Genomic DNA, 24,414 nt, shown 5'->3' with positions numbered 1-24,414 from the left:
TTTTTTTTGAAAAAATAAGTATTTTTTTAAATTACTTAATTTTTTCTTATTGTAAAATATTTTCTGTTAATTCATTTTTTTTAATATTTTAAATATCAAAAAATATAGAAATATTTTCTGTGAAATAAATGAAAATTTATTTTAATTTTTTTAAAAATGAATTGATTTTTCATAATCAAATGTATTATAGAAATCATATAATGTTAATAAGAATAAAAAAATCATTTTAAAAGAATATACAAATATAGTATTTTAAAAACATAAAATATTTTCCCTGAATAAATAAAATATAAAAATATAGTATTTTAGTTACAAAATTATTTTCTGTAAAATTATTTTCTAAAAAATTATTTTTCATGGTTTAGTTAGAAACAAAATATATTAATAAATTTATATATATAAATATTAATAGTATTTTTAATAATATTTTTGAATTAAATTTTAATTAAATTTTTTAATAATAATTAAGTTGTAGATTTTTTAAAAAGATTATATATAAAAATTATTTTGTTTAAATTTCCAATAAAATTAAAGGATAGATGTGAAGTACTTCGAGAGAATCGTCCATACAGCCGTGTGAAAATGCAAATGCCAAAAGGGAAGCAAATGGGAAGATGCTCTTCACTGTGTGTATGAAAGAGATCAGAGAAGTGTGGGATCCATCATCTATCTACCCAATCTGCAATCACCCCTCAAAGTTGTTGTCTTTTTCATTCATGTTTAGCAAAACAAAAAACTACGTAACCCAAATCCATGATTGACCCACGAAAGGTTCTGATTCAATGGGCTGCGCCAGTCTAATCACAATGACAAATCAACGGTATTGATTGATGGGATTACTTGGCAATCGGCAGCACTTTATACTTCGTGGTCACTGAGGTTGCTGATACATTTGTTCAGTTCCACTCCAGTTTTTCTTTGTTCCTCTGCACCCAATTCGAGATGAAGCAGCCTGCATCTGACTCCAAGCAATCCTGAATCTGGTGAGTCACTCTTCTCTTCTCTTATTTTTCTGAGAAGTTTTGCTTTCAATATGCTGATGTACAGATGCTAAATCTTGGATTTTACTTGTTTTTTGTTCTAATGTTTTAGCTTTTGGTTGTGGGTACTGTGTCAATAGTGGAATCATTTGATGTTTGTTGAGTGTCTAGATGGTATTTGTGATTTTGCTTAAGCCATTTGATTGAAAAAAGAATGAGAGTCTTAGCTTGATGACGGCTGGCTTAGTATAGGGTCTAGCTGAGTTCTTCTTATTAAGAGAATCTGGGATTAGCAAGGGATTTAATAATTAATTTATCTTTTTAGTTAGGGTTGAGCTTGAAATGGGGTCTGAACTAAATTGCAAAATGAGGTTTGGGATCTTTAAATAATGGGGATTACAGGTTAATTGAGATTGAATTGTGTTTCTGCCAAGTTTGAATTGTGAATTCCTGTTAAGTTACAGGTTTACCCATAGAGGACTCAACAATGGATCACAAAGACAGGCTATGTCAAGAAACTTGGGCAAAAGCTTCATCTTCTGGTAATGAATTAGCAAAAAAAGTTTGCACCAAGAAACCATCTTTTACCAATTTCAATTTCCATTCACACCAATATCAGCAGAAGTGGGAAGATACCTCTATCTTTGGCATTAGGACTGGTCCCCCTTTCCAAGAATTCAATCCACAATCTGAAAACCAATCTTTCATTCCTTCCAACCCCAATGATCATATCAAAATAGTGGATAGGGATGTTAGTCAAAGTAATGAGACACTTCAAATCAACAAAATCCCAGATTGGGATCCAAGGGCTATGCTCAATAATCTCTCTTTTCTTGAGCAAAAGATCCATCAATTACAAGATTTAGTGCATTTGATTGTTGGCCGGAGGGGTCAGGTTCTGGAACAAGCAGAAGAACTTTTAGCTCAGCAACAGCAGCTCATAATTGCTGATCTCACTTCAATTATTGCACAATTGATCTCTACTTCAGGTAGTCTTCTTCCATCAGTGAAGCATACACTTTCTGCAATCACTTCTCCTGTTGGACAGCTTGGAGGGATTCTTTTCTCCTCTGAGACAGTCATGAGTAACAGTCTGCAGCCACAACGTAGTAATGGCAGTAAAGTTTCTGATCAGTTCAACCGGATGGACGTTACAGGTAATTGTGGGACTGAGCGGAACTACTCTGTCGGAGAACATGAAATGAAAGATGAAGAAGATGCTGAGGAAGGAGAGAACCTTCCACCTGGTTCCTATGAGATCTTACAACTAGAAAAAGAAGAAATCCTTGCACCCCATACCCATTTCTGCACAATATGTGGGAAAGGGTTTAAGAGGGATGCAAATTTACGGATGCATATGAGAGGTCATGGCGATGAGTACAAAACTCCAGCTGCACTTGCAAAACCCAACAGGGAAACCAGCTCTGAACCAGTGCTCATTAAGAGGTATTCTTGCCCATTTGCCGGTTGCAAGCGGAACAAGGATCATAAAAAGTTTCAGGCTTTGAAGACTATTTTGTGTGTTAAAAATCATTACAAGAGAACTCATTGTGACAAAAGCTACACTTGCAGCAGATGCAACACCAAGAAATTCTCAGTCATTGCAGACCTCAGAACTCATGAGAAGCATTGTGGAAAAGATAGATGGCTTTGTTCATGTGGTACAACTTTTTCAAGAAAAGACAAGCTTTTTGGGCACATTGCTCTCTTCCAAGGTCATACTCCTGCTATTCCACCTGATGAGACGAAAGGACCATCAGGGCCATCTGATAAAGGGGAAGACAATGATGTAGCAAGTAAGGTTGCAAGCAGAAATAATAGCTTTGGCTCCAGTGGTGCTACTGTAAGTGAGGCTCAAAATATTATGGATGTGAAGGGTGGTGTTGATGATCCTGCTAGTTATTTATCGCCATTGAACTTCGATGCCTGTAATTTTGGTGGATTTCAGGAGTTCTCTCGACCTCCATTTGATGATTCAGAGAGTTCATTGTCTTTTCTTATTTCTAGTTCTTGTAACTATAATCAGAAAACTGGAGGGGAGTCAAATTCTAATAATCTTCATTGATATTCTAGGTATTTTCTAGTATTTGCTTGTTTTCTGATTGATGATACAAATATCATTGGAGAGTGCCCCATGTAATCTCATTAGTTAATTGAATGTACTTCTATTAGCCAATCAATCTGTTTTGTGGATTTTGGTTACTTGTATTTGTTGATAAACTCATGTTCCTTCCAGGCTTGCCAGTCCAAAAGATCCATTAATGAAAAATGCCCACTTGTAATCAAGATGTTCTCTCTCTTCCCAACTAGAGACGATGCTTAAGGACAAGGAAATTATACCAAATGTAATGAAATACTCTGGGAACTGTGATCTAACCTATCATTTTTCTTGTTATCCCCTGAATAATAAAAAAAAGAAAAAGAAAAAGAAAAGAAAAGAGTGAGAAGACACCTTGTGCATTATGCATTGAAAAATCAAGTTTTTGCTGCCATGGTTAAAATTCACATAAATGATTAAAGAGTTAGACTCAAAAGGAAGTGGGATGGGATGTTTGATTAGATTCCATTATGCTTGTGGAATATTCAGTGCATGAAAGCAACTCATGAAATTGTTTGATGATCCAATACCAAGCATGTTCTTTAATCTTCATGGCTGCTCACCAACTCAGGGCTACAGCTTTTGCCAACAAATCCAAATCTTGCTAATCTATACAACTTTATGAAAGTGGAGTCTCCCTGTTTATATGAGCCAGCCTCCCCTCCATTGATGGATTTAAGGAGCAGACAGGTGTTGTCGCTTCTAAACGACGCATTTTTCTGTCACTGTTTAAAAATAGTAAATTATATAGTAATCAATCAAGAAATTATTCAGCATTTTTAAAATATCACGTGAGGCAATACTCTAATCAATAAGCTGATGTGTTCAATGACGATCCATGGAGATAGTGCATTTCATATTGCAGCACATAACCTGAGTGGGGAAAAATTTCAAACACCTTCTTGACATTTCAGTGGTGGACCCATTGCACGCTTTTTCTTTCTGCTAAACACATATTATACTTTGTATTATTTGCGATTAATCCATGAGTATCGTTGGTCACCTGAATTTTTAAATATTATAATAATTAATTATATTATTAATAATTTTATCAAAAAAAAATTATCAATCTGCTTAGTAGTTGTATTTTAAATTTTCAGAAATTGACAAATATACTCTCAATAAAAAGAGGTAACTTGTTATTTTATAAAAAAAATTTTAGATTTAGAACCCAATAACATAGTTAGTATATGATTCTATATTCACAGAAAAAATATCCGCATGGTAAAATTTTTACGGTTAAGGTGTTCTAACTTAATCACTTATAATGCGGAGATAAAGTCAACCGTATATAAAATGTTCGATTTGTCGAAAGTTTACATCCAAAAACCAATTGAACATTATCTTATTATAATATAAAAGTAAATTCTCATAATAGAGAAAGTAAGGTTATAGAATGTGTGTCTAAACTTGGTTTAGAGGATCACGTCTTTTTTATTCCTTCTTCCCTTATTCTTTAGTGACGTATAACCACTCCCTGCTATAGTGACACTTGTTTCTATCATGCAGATTCGTATATACAGGCGTGCGTGCTGGTAGAATCATGGCGTAGCTGGCCTTGCCCTATTTTCCATCATATCAGACGAGTTAGGCTCTTATTAGTGGGTCTAGAGTTTCGGTTAGTCCGACCTGCTGTAGTCGGGAGTTGAATGACGCACAATGAATCGATCTACTTAGTGTGTTCTGCTGAGCCTGCTCGTTTTTTTAGGGCTTGACCTCATCTTGAATGTCAAACTCATTTGGTCATCACCAATAATTATGAGATACATTATTCACTAGCTTCGTACTAAATTCTTAAAAAACTATTAAGTAATTTTATCCTATTATAATATAAAAGTAAATTCACATGCAGAGTTTAATATATATATTTTAATACTCAAGTTATTAGTTTAAAATTTTCATTTACATTCACCTTTTTAAATGATTTAAACATCAAAATGATTATCATTAAACGTCAATCAACTCATTTTTTCATTTCATCACTTGCAAATTGTTTTATCATTAGCTTTCTAACTTATATTTGATAAATTATTGATAATAATTAATTTATATTTTATTGTTATAATTTTTATAAATTTTAGTAGTTATATATTTTATTTTAATTTAAATATTTAATAAATTAAGTCAAATAATACACAGATATAAATTGTAATTCTTCTCTTTTAATTTTGGCCCCTCTCTCTTGACCTTGCCCCATATCTTTAACTATTTCTATGTTGTACCACAATTTGATTGCACCATTAATTTATTTTTTATTCCATAATTTGGTAGTACATTAAATTTTAAAAAATAATTTCAGAATTATTTTCTTTTTATGTTTGATTAAATTTTCTGTTTTAAAATTATTTTCAACATAAAAAAAGCATTATTTTAGCAATTTTATCCTTTATATTCATTTATAATTTTATTTTTCTAAAACAATATATATTTTTGAATATATATTCAATACTTAATAATTATTAATTGATTAAGTATAAATACTGATATAATAATGAGGAAAATTCTTATATCCACTTACCTTCATAATAAATTAAAATTATAAAAATTATTTAATCACATTTTATTAATTGAGTCCACAAACATTAAATACGTGTGAGCAATTTTTTATAGTAATAGGTTGAGATCGAAAAAATTAATTAAATCGAATTAATTTAAAATTTTAGTTTGATTTTTCATTTATTTTGATTCGAGTTTTAGTTTTAAAATTTTTAATTATTTTGATTTAATTTTAGTCAGAAAAAATTGAACCAGACCGATTAGTGATAATAATATATTAATTTTGATAATATAAATAGATTAGACTATAATTATGGTTGAAATATTTTAATTAAATTTTAAAATATTAAAAATAAAGTAATAACTGATTAAATTGAATCGAACCGATTTAATTCGATTTAATTTTTATTTAAAATTAATTTAATTTGATTTTTATAAATATTAAAATTTTAATTTTTAATTTATTCGGTTCAAAATCGAATCCAACAAATAGTGAGTTTATGCAGGTGGAGGTGATCACACTGGATTGATTTGCCAATATTTCACGTTGAGATTTTACGATTAAATATATAATTACATGTCTATATTGTTTAGTATTATTTTCTTAAATATTTAAATTGAAATTAAAATTTATTGAGTACTTTAATTTATAAAAAGATAAATGAACTGATACAGGACTATTTAGACTCTGTCAGGAGTTGTAACCAATATCGTTTGGTTAAGACGAAAAGTCTTATTGAAATTTCTTAGAAATTGGAAAGTGAGTTTCTAATAGCCAAGGGAGGCTATTTATAATAGAAATAAAATCCTAATATGCAAAAATAATCCTAATCCTAATATGCAAAAATAATCCTAATCCTAATCCTAATGGGAGTCTAAAATCCTAATAGTCAAGGGAGGCTATTTACAATAGAAATAAAATCCTAATATGCAAAGATAATCCTAATCCTAATAGGAGTCTAAAATCCTAATAGCCAAGGGAGGCTATTTACAATAGAAATAAAACCCTAATATGCAAAATTATAAAAATACCCAAAATATCCAAAATAATAATTAAAATATAAAAGTTAGCCCCGGTCCAAGTCTGCCGTAAAATCCAAGGCTAGTTGCCCTGTGTCATTCCCTTCCACTTGTAAAGAACTCGTCCTCGAGTTGTCATCAGCAGGGTAGTACTAAAATAGATCTGTCACATTAAACGTCTTGGAAATTTTCATTTCATGTAGGACGTCAAGAGCATAGGCATTGTCATTGATCTTCTGAATGATCCGGAATGGACCAATTTTCTTGGCGTCAAGCTTTTTCTGTCCTCCACCACGCTCCTTGCGTAAATACACCATAACTTGGTCACCGACATTGAAGGACTTGAAACGTCTATATTTATCAGCTGTAGCTTTATATTTGTCATCGGCTTCTGTAAGATATTGTTGTACTTGTTTGAAAACATCCACGTGCTGCTTTGCCAAGTTACTTGCTGCAATACTGTTGTAAGTAAATTCCACCTGGTCTTGGAGGTTTTCACTCTCCTTTGGACTCATCTTGTAATGAGGCAGATTCGGTAATTTTAATCCATGAATGATATCAATCTGATGTTGGATATCCCGCGGAGGTGGAAGCTTTGATGATTTCTCCACTATCTTAGGAAACTCCTTCAACAGCTCTTTGACGGGTGGTGGTAAAGATGGTGCATCCTCCATTGTACTTTTTTCTCTCACCAATAAAGTCAGTGTGCCCCCAGATTTCTCAACTGTGCCTGATAGCTTCTGCACTCCCGTAGAAATAGCAACAACATTCTTCTCTTCCACTTTAGAATGTTTCGCAAAACTGGAAGGCAAGATAGTAATCTTCTTTTGATTCCACGTGAACGTGTATAAATTCTCCTTCCCTTTATGCAAAGCATCAACATCGAACTGCCAAGGGCGACCTAACAAAATTCCACAGCAATCCATATCCACAACATCACAATTAACAAGTTCAGTATAAGATTTACCGATCGAGATAGACACGCTGCAGATTCTGTTGACCTCAATTGTCGGACCTTCCTTAATCCATCCGACTTTGTATGGTGACGGATGCGACTGTATAGGCAACTGCAATTTCTCCACAAATTGCTTAGCTATCAAATTCACACAACTGCAGCTATCTATAATTAGCCTGCAAATTGCCTCTCCTACTCGACACTTTGCCTGGAAAATCTTCCTCCTTTGCGTCTCATCCTCGTGTTTTGTTGAACATAAGATTTTCTTCACCACATAGGTGACCTTAGGATTGGCGGCCACAGGATTGGCGATTGGTTGGGGTGTGCGGCGGCGGCGGGTTGGTGGATTCCCTGCTGCAGGGTCAGCTATCCGATCATCTCCCTCAATTCTACCAAGGATGCCTCAATCGCAGCAAGTCGCGCCTCTTGGTTATCTGCCATGGTCGAACTTCGCTCTAATCACTACAAAAATCTATTGGAATAGTAACGGATATTAGTAAAGGATTTAAATCCGTTATAAATTTGTAACGGATTTTATATTCCGTTATTAATTTTTATTATTTAGTAACGGATTAACAATCTGTTACTAAATCTGTTACTTAATAAAATTATTTATAAATTTAATAACGGATTTTGAGATCCGTTATAAATCCGTTACTAAATTAGTTAAAAATTAGTAACGGATTTCAATCCGTTAATAAATTTGTTACTAAATCGGTTACTAAATAAATAAATTAAATAAATAAAATAATAACGGATTTAATAACGGAATGCAATATATTATATAATTAGTAACGGATTTAATCCGTTACTATTTTTTTAATAAAAAAATCGATTTTTTATTTTTTAAAATTTCAAATTTTCTTTTTAAGTTTAGTAACGGATTTAGTCCGTTACTAAATCCGTTACTAATCTAAAAATTAGTAACGGATTAAGAAATCCGTTACTAAAATTTGGAGAATAATACCGTCTTTTGATTTTATTTGGCCCGCGTTTTTTTTTAAATTTAGTAACGGATTTAATCCGTTACTAATCTAAAAATTAGTAACGGATTAAGAAATCCGTTACTAAAATTTGGAGAATAATACCGCCTTTTTATTTTAGTTCGCCCGCGTTTTTTTAAAAAAATTTAGTAACAGATTAAATCCGTTACTAATTCGCGTATTTATACACTCACCCATTTTATCTCCTTTCACTTCATTCATTTTCTTTCTCCCCATTTTATTTCCCTTCATTTCATTCATTTTCTTTCCCTTCATTTCATTCATTTTCTTTCTCATCTTCTCTCATCATTTCTTCATTTCTCCCTTATCTTTTTTTTTTCTTAATTATTAACTTCATTTTTTTTTCATTTTCTTTCATTTCCTTCAATTTTCTCTTCAATTTTCTTTCATTTCCTTCAATTTTCTCTTCAATTTTCTTTCATTATTGATCTTCTTTTTATCACTTGATTTTTCTTTTATCACTTGATTTTTATTTTATTTTCTCTCATATTTTTTTCTTTCATTTTCTTATATTTTCTTTCATTTTCGTCTATTTTCTTTCATTTTCTCTTCCACTTTCTATCATTTTCCCTTCCTTTTTCTTTCATTATTCATTCATTTACTTTCTTTTCTCTCATATATATACTCTAACATTTTCTTTTACATTCTTTTGTATATCTTCATTTTCTCTTTATTTTTCTTCATTTTTTCTTCATCTTTCTCTCATTTTCTTTCTTTTTTCTATTTTTTCTTCCTTTTTTCTCATTTCCTTTAATTTTCCCTTTTTTCTTATTTGCTCTTCATTTTTATCATTATTTTCTTTTATTTTCTTTCTTTTGTTATTTTCTGTTTTATATCTCATTTTTTTCTATTCTCTCACATTTTTTCTTTTTTTAAATTTTCTCATGTAATTTTATAATAATTTTCTCATAAAATTAATAAAATTTAAAATATTAAAGTTAATATTTAATATAAAATACAATGAAAAAATTAATAGTTTACCATAATTAAATTATTATCTAATGTAAAATATAATGAAATAAATTAATTCCATTTAAAAAAAATGAAATAAATTAATAATTTAATATAATTTTTAAAATAATTTTTAAAATTAACAATAGATTTAATAACGGAATATAAATTTAAAATATTTTTTATTTTTTATTTTATCAAATTAGTAACAGATTTCTATCCATTACTAAATTTAGTAACGGATGCAATTTATTTGTATATTTTTAATTTTTATTAAATTAGTAACGGATTTAAAATCTGTTACTAAATTCCATTACAAATTCGTTACTAAATCCGTTACTAAATCAGTAACGGATTGCTAATCGGTTACTATTGCATTAGCAACGAGGTTCATAGTAACGGATGTAAATCCGTTACTAATCCGTTACTAAACTGATTAGTAACGGATTTTTCATTGATTAGTAACGAAAAAATCCGTTACTAATCCGAAAAAATCTTATAGTGAATACCAATCTGATACAGAACTATTTAGACTCCGTCAAGAGTTGTAACCAATATCGTTTGGTTAAGACGAAATAAGAGAAAAGATAGGCTAAAAGACGAAAAAGTCTTATTGAAATTTCTTAGAAATTGGAAAGTGAGTTTCTAATAGTCAAGGGAGACTATTTATAATAGAAATAAAATCCTAATATGAAAAAATAATCTTAATCCTAATAGAAGTCTAAAATCCTAATAGCCAAGGGAGGCTATTTACAATAGAAATAAAATCCTAATATGCAAAGATAATCCTAATCCTAATCCTAATAGGAGTCTAAAATCTTAATAGCCAAGGAAGGCTATTTACAATAGAAATAAAACCCTAATATGCAAAATTATAAAAATACCCAAAATATCCAAAATAATAATTAAAATATAAAAATTAGCCCCGATCCAAGTCTGCCATAAAATCCAAGGCTAGTTGCCCCGTGTCATGAACACAAAATAGTTATATTATAAAAGAATTAAAAAATAATTTAATTCCATTTATTATTCATTGTATTATTACTTTTTGTTAATTATACTCTAAATTTTAATAATTACATTAATTTTTCATAAAATAACAAATTTATTATCATCTTATTAAGGAAAATTTTATTATTTTAATAAATTATTAATAATATAATAATTTGCCTATAATTATTATAATTTTTATAACTTATCATGTTTAATAAGTTAATATGAGTTTAAATATTCAATAAGTTAAATTTTAAAAATATAGTTGAATTTCCAATTGCACCATCATAGTATCAAGTATTTTCATCTATCTATATTTTATTGTAAGATTATGTATCATTATGGTGAGAAGACTATCTTCTACGATATAACATATTAATTATTATTTCATCGATCGAGATTTTATTAAATTGAAAAAATAATCGTCTCAAATAAATCATGAGCTATCATTACAAGATAAATTCACTTGGTAAAGATTTTATAAGTAGAAAATACAGTTCTATCTGAAAAAAAGAAAGATTCAGACACATTAATACCCTGTTCACCATCAAAATTCGTTCTTTTTTGGCAGAGTGAACCTCGACATAAAGTTATCATTATCAGGTATAGTTTAGCATACCCTTATTATACTTGTAATCGCAGGTTACTAGTCTATTAGCGGACAATATCCCTTATCAAGCAGTCGATCACATTATCGCCCTCTTCTTCGGTTGGAGAGGAATCACAGAGGCAAAATGCATTATTTTCTTACACTACTCAAATTCTAAACAATCCATTATATTCACCATCTTCTTCGTATATTGACTTGAGTATCGAAGTGGCTGCCGTGAATACCCACCACCTTACGTTTTTTTCTTTGCAAGTCTAACCAATCACATAATAGTATCATTCCCGCCATATCATTAATTTAATTTCTGCAACATCATTTTTTTTATTTTAAAATTATTATTTATTTTTTTATGCTATAATAATATATAAATTGACTATTATAATTCTATTTAATTTTACTTTGTTTTTAATAAATTTCTCAAAATATTTTTTAGTATTTAATAAAATTTAATATTTATAAAATAAATATAATTAAAAATTAATAAAAAATATTTTTTTTAAAATGTATAAAAAATAAAATGAATAAAAATTATAAGACGAAAAGAATAGAATTTTGCTCTGTGTGAGACCGAGAATCTCAATTTTATCTTTAAATGAAGTTAATTATATCTATAATCTACCTATTTATAATATCTATAATCTTATAATATAAATAAAAGTGAAAAGTGGAGGGGAATAATGATATTTTTAAAATTATTAATAATAATTTAATTTTATTACTATTGAATTTAATTTATTATTTAAAATTAATTTATTTTAATTTTTATATTTAAAATATTAGAATTTATATAAATTTAAATATTTAATTTTGTTTGTACTTAAATTCCATTTTATTATTGTTGTAAACAAAATAAAAAATAGCTTAATAGTTAAAAACTATTAATTCTTGCCATACAAACATAAATGTAGATATATATTAAAGTGGAATTTTTATTAAAATTTGAAATGAAAATTCATTCTTTCAAAAAAATTAAAGACATAAAATAATATATATGTGAAAAAAAATATCTTTTTGCATAAAATTTACTAAAAAGTCAATTATTACCTTTTTTTTAAAAAAATTTTGATAAATTTATTCTATATATTAATAAACAAATGATATATAATCTTATTTATCAATTATAAATTTAATAAGCTAATTCCAAATTTTAATCTTTTTATTAATATATCATTCCTTTAATTAATTTAAAACATAAAATTATAATTTATGTTCTATATGTAATTTATATTTACTTTATAAATATTACTATTTATAATATATATAAAAGTGAAAAAAGAAAATAATGAGATTATAAAAAATATTATTAGATTTAATATTATAAATTACCTATTATTTTTAAATCAAAATAATATAGTAATTTATTATTATTATTATCTAAAAATAAGTAATTACACTGATATTTGGACTGATTTCTATTTACATTTAAATTTTATTTTATTAAACATTACTTTTAATTATTTAATATTTATGTAAAATGAAATTTATTTTTATTTCGTTGTATAATAAGAATTCTACTCCTTTATAATTATTTGTTATTGAATAATTTAAAAAATAATTGAATGTTATATTTTTTTTTCTAAAAAAGAAAGATGGATAGTTTTCGAAGACTAGATGTGAATAAGCTTATTTTTATTAGAAAAACTAGTAATATATTTTGAAAAAGAAAAGAATTATTCATAAAATATATATGAGAATTTAGTAATATATTAAATAAATAAATAATATAATATAATATACGTATGAAAAATTAATATAATATATATAAAAATTTAGGCTCTGATAATAAACTTATTAGTTGATTACTCGATTTTAAAAAATACACTAAATATTTTTAGCGATTTAAAAAGTTTACTAATTAGACTCTTAATGGTTAAGTATTCTAAACGACAGACTAATTAGTAGATTTTTTACAAATCGAGAAATTAATGAATTTTTTCAAATTATACGGACTAAATAATAATTTTTTCTAATAATAATGCAATAATATTAGTATTAAATTTATCAATTATTTGATTGAAGTTACAAAAATGATGAATGTGTTAGAATGGTATGGACTGATCTCTAGCTATAGTATATCATACACAATGCCAAGCAGAGGCTGTAAGCAAACTCCTATCTTGCCACCCTAAAGAAATAGCTCTTCCTTCATCTCTTTCAAATACTCTAAATCCATTACTACTCTCTCCATCAAATTGAAGAGAGCTATAATGGGTCCTAATTTTCAAAAGGAGCTTGGCTTGAATCAAAGTTTTTGAGCTTAGCTTAATGCCTGAGAATCCATGGCTTTCCATTCTTCCCTTCCATGTCTCCATCTTCTCATATCTTGAACACTTTGAATCATTATCATTATTATCTTTGTCATAATTGAGCATGGATTTGATCTCTTTTCCAAGATGATTCTTCTCTACGCTTAACCTCTCTGAGCTCTCTAATGGAAGACAATCTTCTAAAGAATCAAACATGGCTGCAAAATAATGCAAGGATTCCATAAATCTTGATAAGAAGCTTCCTGGGTTTCTGATTCCTTCTTGCTCCACCAAAACAACAATGGAAGGATTAAGTGAATGTATTAAGTTTAATGTGTCAGATAGCTTAAGAAATTCATTCAAAGTATTCAAATGAAAAATTAGATTAACAGCAACAGTTTCATTCTTCTTTTTCCTTGGATTCATCAGCTTGGATGATCCTCTCAACAATCCCTGAAACTCAAAGATTAGATTTCGAAATCCTTTAGTGAAGCTAACCAATCTGCTCTCAGTTTCTTGAAGTTCTTCCAAGCTTCTTCCATACCCAGTTATCCGAAGAGAAACTTGATTGCCAGTGGTTGCTTTCTCAGAAAGAGATTGTATTAGAGAAGGCCATTGAAATCCATACGAGACATCAAAATCTATAACATGCAATGCTCGGTTATTGCTCTCTTCTTCCTTCTCGAATGCTTCGAGTATGGCCTGGTTGGCTGTGAAATGAGCTAACTGGTAATAAGGAGAGACACGATAGAGATCTGTGAAAGCCAAGAACTTTTCTTCACTAGTTGGTTCCTTCATGATCATGTCATAGAATGGAGATTTTGGGGTGAGAATCCTAGCAGACAAGGCATCTGCAAAATAGACAACAACCCTTTGGACAGAATCTCCTGTTAAGGAAACACTTTGGTAAAGTTCAGTTAGATTCTCTAAAGCTGTGTCTAAATTATTCTCATCAACAGCAGTTGCTGTAATGAGAAGCAAATGGATCAAATGCAGACTTCTTCCATCTTCTACTACTCGTTTCCTCTTGTTATCTGGTTTCAGCATTTGTTCTCTCATTTGGAGTAGCTTAAAGATCTTCCCTTCACCTCCTTCATACGAGTTCGACGAATCGAAAAGAGCCCTTATCTTCCTCTTCCTTCTCCTCTCTCCACCAGATTCCGAAACAATTGCCAGACTAAGATTCAGCAGCTCCTCCTCCTCCACCAAGCCTTCCATCATTTGGCTGCTGCTTGATTCTGTAAAAAAGAGCGAGAGAGAGAGAAAGAAGTTAATAAATGTAGCTAGTGAAATTAGGACAAGAGAGGAGGAGATGATAATAACGGGTTGAGAGTTCATGGAAGAAGTAGGATAGAATGGAATAACTCAGAGAAAATTCCTTTCTGTCATTACATGGGAATACGACCAAATACAAGAAAAGAAATGTTCTCTTTCTTTAAATAATTAAATTCCAAGTGAGAAGGCACATCCATCAGTTCAACCCCATGAAAAATGCACAAAGACTCAAGTTCAAATTGGATCCCGATCATACTCGTAAGATTAACGTGGTAATAAGTGTATTCTCGTTTATATATTTAGAAAAAAAAAAGGATATTTAATTGTCGTTGAAAATAAAGAGAAATTTTATAATACAATATGAACAATTGTTACATATAAGGTCGCATGAAATAATTGTCCAAGAATGAGTGGGTCAAAAGATCAATAAGACACGATGATAATTTGCATAGAATGTGAAAAGCGATGCTTGAGAAACGAAGAGAGGAGGTTTGGTAGTTTGGAAAAAGGATAAGAAGACATGTAGAGTCGACAAAAAACAGCGGGCCAAACAGGGAATTAATCCTACCGTTTTCCAGGTCTTTGTCCTCACTTTCTCCTTCTAGATGCTTTATAGCTTTTTGCAACTTCTCCCTCTTTTCTTTGCCCAGATCTTCTCTTTAGATTCTTTATATATATATATATATATATATATATATATATAATTATTAATTTTGGACATTTGGAGTTGGCACGTAATTAGAAGAAGCAAGAAAATCTATTTCAAATCTTATTCCTCTCTGTTTGATGTTGAAAATTTTGCTCAGTTAATTTGTATATTTCATATGTGTTTTCCCTCCAAAAGATATGGGAAAAAAAGTTGTCTAAAACTTGGTGTTTTTTAAGAAAAAAAATAGAAATTTTCATTTTCTATATAGGTTTTCATACAGTATACTTTGATCAGACATTTTTCGATTTATAAAAATATGAATATTTTATATAATATGAAATATAAATTCATACTATTAAATCTCACGTTGGTTTATAATAGCAATAATGTATCATTCATAAACACTTCTCTCTCTTGAGCTAATTTTTAGAATGAGTTAAATGTGAACTAAATTTAATATAATATCATAGCATCTCCATCGATGTTGGACTTTCCGTAAATGTTTTACGCTCCAATATAATCCTGGACATGAAGAGTGTGTTGAATCTCATATCGGTAGACACTTCTTTCGTTAAATTAGTTTTTGGGTGAGTTAAATCGGCCAAATTTATTATATATAAATATGAGTTAAGGTGTATGTCTATAGAGTATATTAATACTATTAATCTTAATTTTTAGACAGCAAGTATAAAATTATTGTCTTAATATTTAAAATAATAGAAGAATCACAATTGATTAATTGAAAAAACTTATATATATAAACTCAATTCGCTGTAGATATAAATATGTGATAGTATCCATATAAAATTTAAATAAAATTCACTTATTTATATTTTAGATAAGCTATAAATAGAGTCTAGATAAAAAATTCTTTCATTAATATACTCAAATATGTAGTGAATATATACATATTAATGTTTCATTCGTGTACGTATAAATATCTTAGTAATGCGACATAACAATTGTCTAAAATAAGTTATGAATTGTCACTATAAGATAGAGTCATGTGACAAAGGTTTAATGCGTGATTCCACTCGTGAAAGGGAAGACTCGAACACTATAGTTCTCGGTTCTTTATCAAGACTCGCTCTCTATTTAGCAGGACGAAATTTCCTGAAAAGTTACTGTTAGAGAACGAAATTCAGCAGAACTCCATAACATCTATGATCGCTGGATTTCTTATCTATTAGTCGATGTCTAGCGGATTTGTAGGAGATTTGATAATCAACTCTATCTTCTTTCAATATAAAAGTTGATAAATACAGAAATTAAAATATGCATTCTAACACAAATATTTTTAAATTTTAAATAATTTATTATACTTATTTTTTTGCCGATGTCAATCATCTCACATATTTTTTGTATAAATTAACCAATTCACAGCTCTATATCATTTTCTTTTTGGATGTATTGAATATAAAAATTGAATAAAATCAGCAAGGGTTTGAATAATTAGTTGGCTTAAGGAAAAAGTTGACAACTCATTACATACACACATTGAAAAAGCCGTTTGAATGAGTGTTTATTACGTATACAATTAACTTTACATATAATTAATTAATTAAGTTCTAATTATCATTTCAAAATCTCAAAAGTCACGTAAAACATGGAGGTTTCCATGCTCTAATTGTCAAGCTTATGAAAGACAAGCATTAATTAAAATATTTTATAAACCTTAAATTAATTTTTTTTAAAGTAAAACTACTAATTGTATTAATAAAATTTCATCAAAAAAATAGAAATAACATCTCAAACAGAGAGACGAACATTCTTAATAGATTTTCTAATCAAAGTATGAACGGTTAGAGTAGTATAAAGACGAATCCATCTAATAGAAATATCAGTTATAAGGTCTAATAAAAATTTATAATTATTTAAAATCAAATCCAGTTTAAAAATATTTAAATATGAAAACTGAAGAAATTGAACCGCTTACAAATAATCTATAAGAATGCAGTCATTAAAAGGCAAAAATTCCATCGCAAAAAGTAAATACTGACGGAAAGCTAAAACTTTTATTTCCATTAATAAATATTAATTAAAATGAATGATTTGATATTTTTCTCTATTAAATGATATCGATAATTCAATTTTCATAAATAAAATAAATATTTATTAAAAATAATTTATCCTCATACGTTTAAATAAAATTTAATTTCAATTAAATAAATTGAAAATATCTATGTTTATAAAAAAAAATCAATGTAACGAGTTAAACTTAGTTTGTTTTGCACAAATTTTTGGTCCTTTAAGCTACTTATAGGAAAATTAACAAATAAAAAATATTAAAAAAATTAAGTTATTTTCTTAAATTTTGAAAATTTAATTAACATTACAGGAAACATGAAGTTGACATATGTCAATTTCTTGATTTTTAAATTCAATTCAATTTTATATTTTTTAAATTTAATTTTAAATTTTAAAAAATTTGATTATTTTAATTTAATTTAATTTTAATAAAAAAAATTAATAAAATTAAACTAAACTAATTATTTAGCAATAATATAAAAAAATTAAACTCTAGAAACAATAAAATTTATTAAAAAATTTAATAAATTAAATTAAACTAAAATCAAATCAAATTAATTCAATTCATATTAATTTCTTCTGATTTAATTAATTTTTATAAATATTTAAAATACCATTTAATCCAATCGATCAAACACTCACTTTTATTTATTCTTATATATAAGATTATATATATATATCCGTTAATTAATTGGGTGACAAAGATTCCCTCGTGGTTAGCAACTTCGCTCGTCCAACATGCAGACCATTTCGGGAGTTTCCATCGTATATGTATATAAACACACCAATACCCAAGCTAGCCTGCTGTCTATATGTTAAATAAATTATGTAAGAAGTTGACGTTAAATTTCCAGAGAGAGATCTTTCTTCAATCTTAATTGGAAAAAAAAAAAATTCATAACATGAATTATTATAAAATTGATTAAAAGAAATTATTTATGAAAATAAATTATTGTGGATCAGTAATTTAGTTATATATATATATATATATATATATATATATATATATAAAATTAAAAAAATATTTTATAATTTTATCAATTTTTTACTTTAAAAATTATAATTTAATTAAAAGTATATGATTTAATTTTATGTTTAAATAATATATCATAATATTATATTATTTATAAATAATTATAAATTTTAAACTTGAAATTTATATTACAAAATATTATATTTTAACATAAAATTAGAAAAAAAAAAACTTTTTAACTAAGATATGGTACATATCATCGTGTTTTTTTTTCATAATGGTAAATAATATTTAATTCATTAAATTGAAATTAAATTATATTTATACTGAATTAATTCATCAGTATAAAATGCTTTCAACTAATATTTTTTCTATTAATAAAATTAAACCCTCGATTTATTTTAAAAGAGAAAAGAGTGTCAATCAACTATTTCAACACAAAGTTAAATTTTTTTTAGTTGAATTCAGACTAAAATTTAAATTTATAAAAAATTTCAGTTCCGATTCATTATTATTATTATTTTTACTTTAGTGAATTTCTTGACCCAACATTTCATACCCAGATCATATTCTGAGCATTAGATTTTCTTTTTAAATTCTTATAAAATTCTGCAAAGTTATCTGAGAATTAGTCATTCAAAAAAAAAAAAAATAGTTGATGGGTTTGAATTTTGAAAGAAGAAAGAGATAATATAGATTATATGAACAGTTGATAAGAACTTAGTTCAAAGTCGGAGAAGACAAGTCAGATGTCAAAGATTAAAACAGAGACTCAACAACTAAATTCCCTTTACAGAATTAACTGCAAATATTTTTCAAATATATTTACATAAAAATATTTCTCAAATACAATTATTATTATTAGTATTTATCAGATAAAACTTTTAAATTAAGTGATTTCTAGATATGGTATCAAAGTCTAACAGACTAAAAAGATTTATTAATTGAATTTGAATACCTCTTCTTATAATTGAATATATTACACATCCATTTATTTTTTTTTTTTGAAAAATTTATTTATTTATGTTTTAATTCATGATGAATTGAATTATATAAATATTTTTCTATTTTTATATACTATGCCAATATATTATTACATGGCATAGAATTATTTGTGTTGAAGAATTCATCAAGTTGTAATAATTATTGTAAAATATTCTTATGACAAAAAGTACCAAAAAAAAAGTCAATTTGTTACGACCATTTTGTCCTACATATTTGGGTTGGTAATGGCCCCCAAGAATGACTTGGTTTGCTGTTGTCGTATCCGATCTTGGATATACAACTCATGGCAAGAGTGCACTCCTTTATTATCAGCATAAGCAAGAGCATGTATAGATCATATGATACAATGGTGGAGGTTGTTCATGTATTTAAACTTGCTAACCATATGCGTATGATCTCATATCATTGTGGAGAAGGGATATCTTTTATTTTATCATAAAAAACCTTAATAAGTGTTAATAATGAACAACAACAATATCTTTCTCTAACCTATATGAAGTCAAAGGACATGTGCAACAACTTGCAATACAAGTCAAAATGAAGAGTATGATTCAAGAAGAATTATGGAGTAAAAAAACATGGATTATGTTAAAGTTTTATATGCCTTTGTTACTAGTTGATGATAGCCAGACTTCAGAAGTCTGAGCCTTGGCAAAGCCCAATTGGAAAAGACTGGACCTGAGTTTAATAAGGGCCCAATGTGCAGGCCTACTCTTTATATAAGTTCAGGACTTGCCCTGACAAGTCAGGCTGCGCTCGAACTTGCACAGACCTTAGCATCGAATATCCGTTAACCTCGTGGGATAAACAAACCCTGTGATATTCTAGATTGTATTCAAGTGGCGCCAGATAAAATTAAATGGCTATTTCTGACGGAAAAAAAGATGCAGTACATCCGTACATATGTTCAGCGTGAATATGACAAGAGGGTACGAGTGCAGGACGGTAGTTACATATCACTAGAAGACAAAAGATAAAAGAAATAAAAGGAAATAAGGAGGAGAGACAAATCAAGCTTACAAACATATACTCTGAGTCTAACCCCTTATTGGATCTCAAACATCACTAGTATCTACATTAGTTGTTTATTTAGATATTATTTGTCGTAGTTTAAGTTGTCAAAAAGGGAAAAAAAGTGAAGTTAACTGAGAACATATGTTTTATCTTAATGTCGTTAATCTATATGAAATTATTAAATGAAGTTTTTTTTTTTCTAGAAAAATGATGAGTTGTAAAATTCACCATTTTTTCTTTAGTAAATTCCATAAATTTATAATGATTTTGATATAAATTATTAGTTTTTATTTGAAATTTAATTTTGAACAGATTTTTGCGCAAAAATTAAGAAAAGAAATGAAAAGAGGCTGAATTGGAAGATTTTCGGACTGGGAGATTACAATTTTGGGCAAGCCTTAGCACAAGACCATGGACAACTCTAAATTTCAAAAATTGACACCTCAGTCCGATTTTTCCAGTTGTACAAAGATAATATTAGCTTCAAATTGGAGCAAACACAATTAAATTATGATAGGAATAAGATAGGAGTATATATTTTATTTTAAATTGAGAATTTTTATCTTTTTTGTTAGGAAAAAGCCTATAAAAAGGCTGCTCAAGAATTAACCTAGGATCATATTCTCTCTTCCTCTTCTTCTCTCCATATTTAGTCGTCGCCCCCCTCTTGCTGTCTCTTCTTCTTCTCTTTCTTTAGCTTTTTGTAATTTTATTATACTCCTTAGAGGTTAAACAATTCTTTCCAGTTGAAGGTTAATCCAAATTGATATTTTATTCAAGTTGTGAGATTATATTCTTAAATTTTCTTCATCTTATTTCTATTTTTTATTAATTTCTGATTTCGAGGAACACCACCTCCATTGTTGTTCTTAGGTGTCCTCCTAAGAATTCAATAGACAATCATATTGCTAATTAATCCAATTAAATTCATAATTATTTAATTGGATTAATAACAAATAGCAATCAGTATATTCCTTTATATTAAAGTATTAGTAGATTTGATTTAAATAATTAGCGTATTGTTATTGATCAAGCCTACGTTCTTCTCTCTTAAACCAATTAACTAATTAAATCTATATGCGTGTTGGAGTTCTTAATTAACTAAGAATTAATTTAAGTATGAAGTAAATTAATTTAATTATAAGAAAAAATTGATGAAATTCGCGTGTTTAATCACCATAACTAAATAATAGATAATAAAATGAATTATTTTTCTAATCGGCTGAATTTAATTTAATTATTTATTTCACCATCTCAATTATATTGTTTGTTTTTTTTAAATTTTTTTTATTAATTTTTTCAAATAAAAATTATCTTCTTCTCTCTTTTGATTTTAAACTATTTTTTTATTTAACTAGTCATCTAAATTAAACAAAGTTACAGTGAAATTCATACTCACTTACTTTATCTATAAATTTTTATTGAATCAAGAAAAGAGAGATAAATTTTAATCGATGGATTCGACATTCATAAAAAAACTGAAGTTTTTCATTTGTATCTTTATTTTTTTTTCCAATTTTACAAACAATGATAATGTACTTAAATTAAACTTTTAAAATTATGGTGAAATAACCCATGGAGATATTTATAATATTTTAAAGCATTCAAGTTAAAAATTTAATCCAAATAACTTGATCAAAAAATTCTTACTAAATAAAACACAAAATTTATCTATTCATTAACTTAAAAAACAAAATCAATATTTAAACAAATAAACAACGCTATTTTCAAAACGCGTAGGTGTGTCAACAAAACATATATCAACTTAAATACATCCTTCATTAATTCTTCATGTGATAATGGTTAAGAATGACCGAGCATGGGACAATGACCGAGTAAAAATTGATGTGTCAAATATGACAATAATCAGGGGCGGAGGGAAGGTACGGCAAGGGGGCACATGCCGTACCGGCGACCGGAAAATGCTTTGAAGGGGGATGAAGGTGCCGCAGCGGCGCAGCTTGTGCCCTACCAAAGAATAGAAGTTTTTAATTGATGGATTCGACATTCATTAAAGAACAGAAGTTTTTCATTTGTATCTTTATTTTTTTTCCAATTTTACAAACAATGATAATGTACTTAAATTAATCTTTTAAAATTATGGTGAAATAACCCATGGAGATATTTATAATATTTTAAAGCATTCAAGTTAAAAATTTAATCCAAATAACTTGATCAAAAAATTCTTACTAAATAAAACACAAAATTTATCTATTCATTAACTTAAAGACAAATTCAATATTTAAACAAATAAACAACGCTATTTTCAAAACGCGTAGGTGTGTCAACAAAACATATATCAACTTAAATACATCCTTCATTAATTCTTCGTGTGATAATGGTTAAAAATGACTGAGCATGGGACAACGACCGAGTAAAAGTTGATGTGTCAAATATGACAATAACATTATTATCATTGCTTGTTCCTGATAAGAACAAGACTTAGCCTAAAGTGTTATGGGTCAAGTGTAGGTGCACAAGACTTGGCCTAAAGTGTTATGGTCAAGTGTAGGTTATATAATTCCTATTCTTTAGGAATATTAGACCAGTCAAAACCGTTTGTGTATTATCCTTAATTTCTGGGATTACGTTTTTTCAATTAAATTGTATATTTTGTATTTGCTATTATCACATATTTATACACAGATGAATACAACAGAATAAATTATACTTTAGTTCCTCAATTTTAATATAATTAATGGATCGATTTCTATAGTTTTTAAATCAAACATTTAAATTTCTCTATAATCAATCCGTCCAAATCAGAGATCCCTCCATCTATTTTTAATATTAAATATATAAAAATGTCTTTATTATCTTTTTAAAGGGATAAACTATACTTTAGCTCTTGACTTTTAGTATAATTAATGAATCAGCTCTTTTATTTTTAAAATCATGCACTTAAGTCATTCTATAATCAGACTGTATTTATCTATTATATTTAAATATTTATATTCTTTATTTTTTTATTTGAAATAACACTAAGTCCCCATTAACTTTTATCTATAATATTTCATTTACCTATTTTTTAACACTTTTTTGTTCTTTAATTTGTATTCGTTAAAATACTTTAATACTTATAATTTCAAAACTTTCAAAAAAGATTTACAACTTCAGCTATTTTTAAGTGGTACCAAATAATATTTAAGCAGGTTGTAATTATAAAGAGTATTTTAGAAAAAAATTGTATTTTCAAAAGAAGTTTGACCGTCTACTAGTTTTGAATTAATATCTATAATGAATAGAATAATTATAATTTTAAATGGATTGAATATAGAAGGATTTAAAGATTTAATTTTAGAAATATAAGGACTGATTTGTTAATTACGCTAAAACTTAGGCTATATTGAAAAGAATTTAAGTGTTGATGAGGGTATTTTAAGTATTTGAAATGTTTATTCTCGCTCTAACCGGTTGACTAATGGAATTATGGATGGAAGGACATTCAATTTGAATGGATTAATTATTTAGAGATTTAAGTGTTCGATTTTAAAAATAAAAGGATTGATCTATTAATTATATTAAAATTCAAGGATTAAAGTGTAATTTATTTAAAAATACTTTTAAACACCTAAACTTTTTTAAAAAATTATTTTTAAATATAATTTTAAAACTATGATTTGGCTAAATTGTGTTTTAAAGTAATATTTTTTATATATATTCAAATATTTACTAAATCACAATTAAAGTGGAATTGTTTGATAGGTAAAACGTATTAAAATATAGATAGCACGTATTTCTTGAGCTTAAATTCAATCCACCATTCGATCGAAGTATCTCTTTTTTTGTCCTTTTGGAAAAGCAAAATACCATACATGCAACTCCATAATGAGACCTTTCTAGTTTCATTTTGATCATCACAACGTCAAGTAAGCACATATGTAATTTTATTAAAAAAACAAGCATTTTAATATTTACAACCTGCTTCATTTTGTCCGAATTTGTGTCAAATTTTAAGACATCTTACAAACTGACTTAGACTAAGGTCTCTTCATGAAAAATTGTGTATTTATGTCATAAGCTTTTCAACAAGATATGATCTCTAATTTAAAGATATGATTTTTTTTTTCTTTATAGAATGCCTAAACAAGTGCTTATCAGTTCAGATTTAATACTA

At 27.6% G+C, this 24,414-nt stretch overlaps 2 protein-coding genes across 3 annotated transcripts; one reads left to right on the top strand and one right to left on the bottom strand.

Moving 5' to 3' along the window:
- The first annotated feature begins 556 nt into the window (after window positions 1–556).
- On the top strand, window positions 557–3,160 carry LOC110609695 (protein SENSITIVE TO PROTON RHIZOTOXICITY 1). Of its 2 annotated transcripts, none has more exons than XM_021749469.2 (2): window positions 557–983; window positions 1,439–3,160. In XM_021749469.2, the coding sequence occupies exon 2, from the start codon at window positions 1,468–1,470 to the stop codon at window positions 3,043–3,045; it is 1,578 nt and encodes a 525-aa protein (XP_021605161.1). In that variant the 5' UTR covers window positions 557–983; window positions 1,439–1,467; the 3' UTR covers window positions 3,046–3,160. The 2 variants fall into 2 exon arrangements, with proteins under 2 accessions (XP_021605161.1, XP_021605160.1); XM_021749468.2 differs by having other exon boundaries at window positions 558–983; window positions 1,445–3,160.
- A 9,907-nt stretch (window positions 3,161–13,067) lies between these two features.
- Window positions 13,068–14,871, bottom strand: LOC110602817 (GRAS family protein RAM1). The gene has a single exon (XM_021740383.2). It carries the CDS (start codon window positions 14,689–14,691, stop codon window positions 13,183–13,185), a length of 1,509 nt encoding a protein of 502 aa, XP_021596075.1. The 5' UTR covers window positions 14,692–14,871; the 3' UTR covers window positions 13,068–13,182.
- Window positions 14,872–24,414: the final 9,543 nt, after the last annotated feature.

This window comes from Manihot esculenta, chromosome 2 (genome assembly GCF_001659605.2).
Source record: "Manihot esculenta cultivar AM560-2 chromosome 2, M.esculenta_v8, whole genome shotgun sequence".
Classification (NCBI taxonomy): Eukaryota; Viridiplantae; Streptophyta; class Magnoliopsida; order Malpighiales; family Euphorbiaceae; genus Manihot; species Manihot esculenta.
The sequence above is the reverse complement of the archived record's forward strand: the minus strand, read 5'-3'. Positions and strand labels throughout refer to the sequence as shown.

Bases quoted from the DNA above. Each gene is read 5' to 3' on its own strand.
- LOC110602817 (XM_021740383.2), bottom strand. From the start codon at position 14,691: ATGAACTCTCAACCCGTTATTATCATCTCCTCCTCTCTTGTCCTAATT.
- LOC110609695 (XM_021749469.2), top strand. From the start codon at position 1,468: ATGGATCACAAAGACAGGCTATGTCAAGAAACTTGGGCAAAAGCTTCA.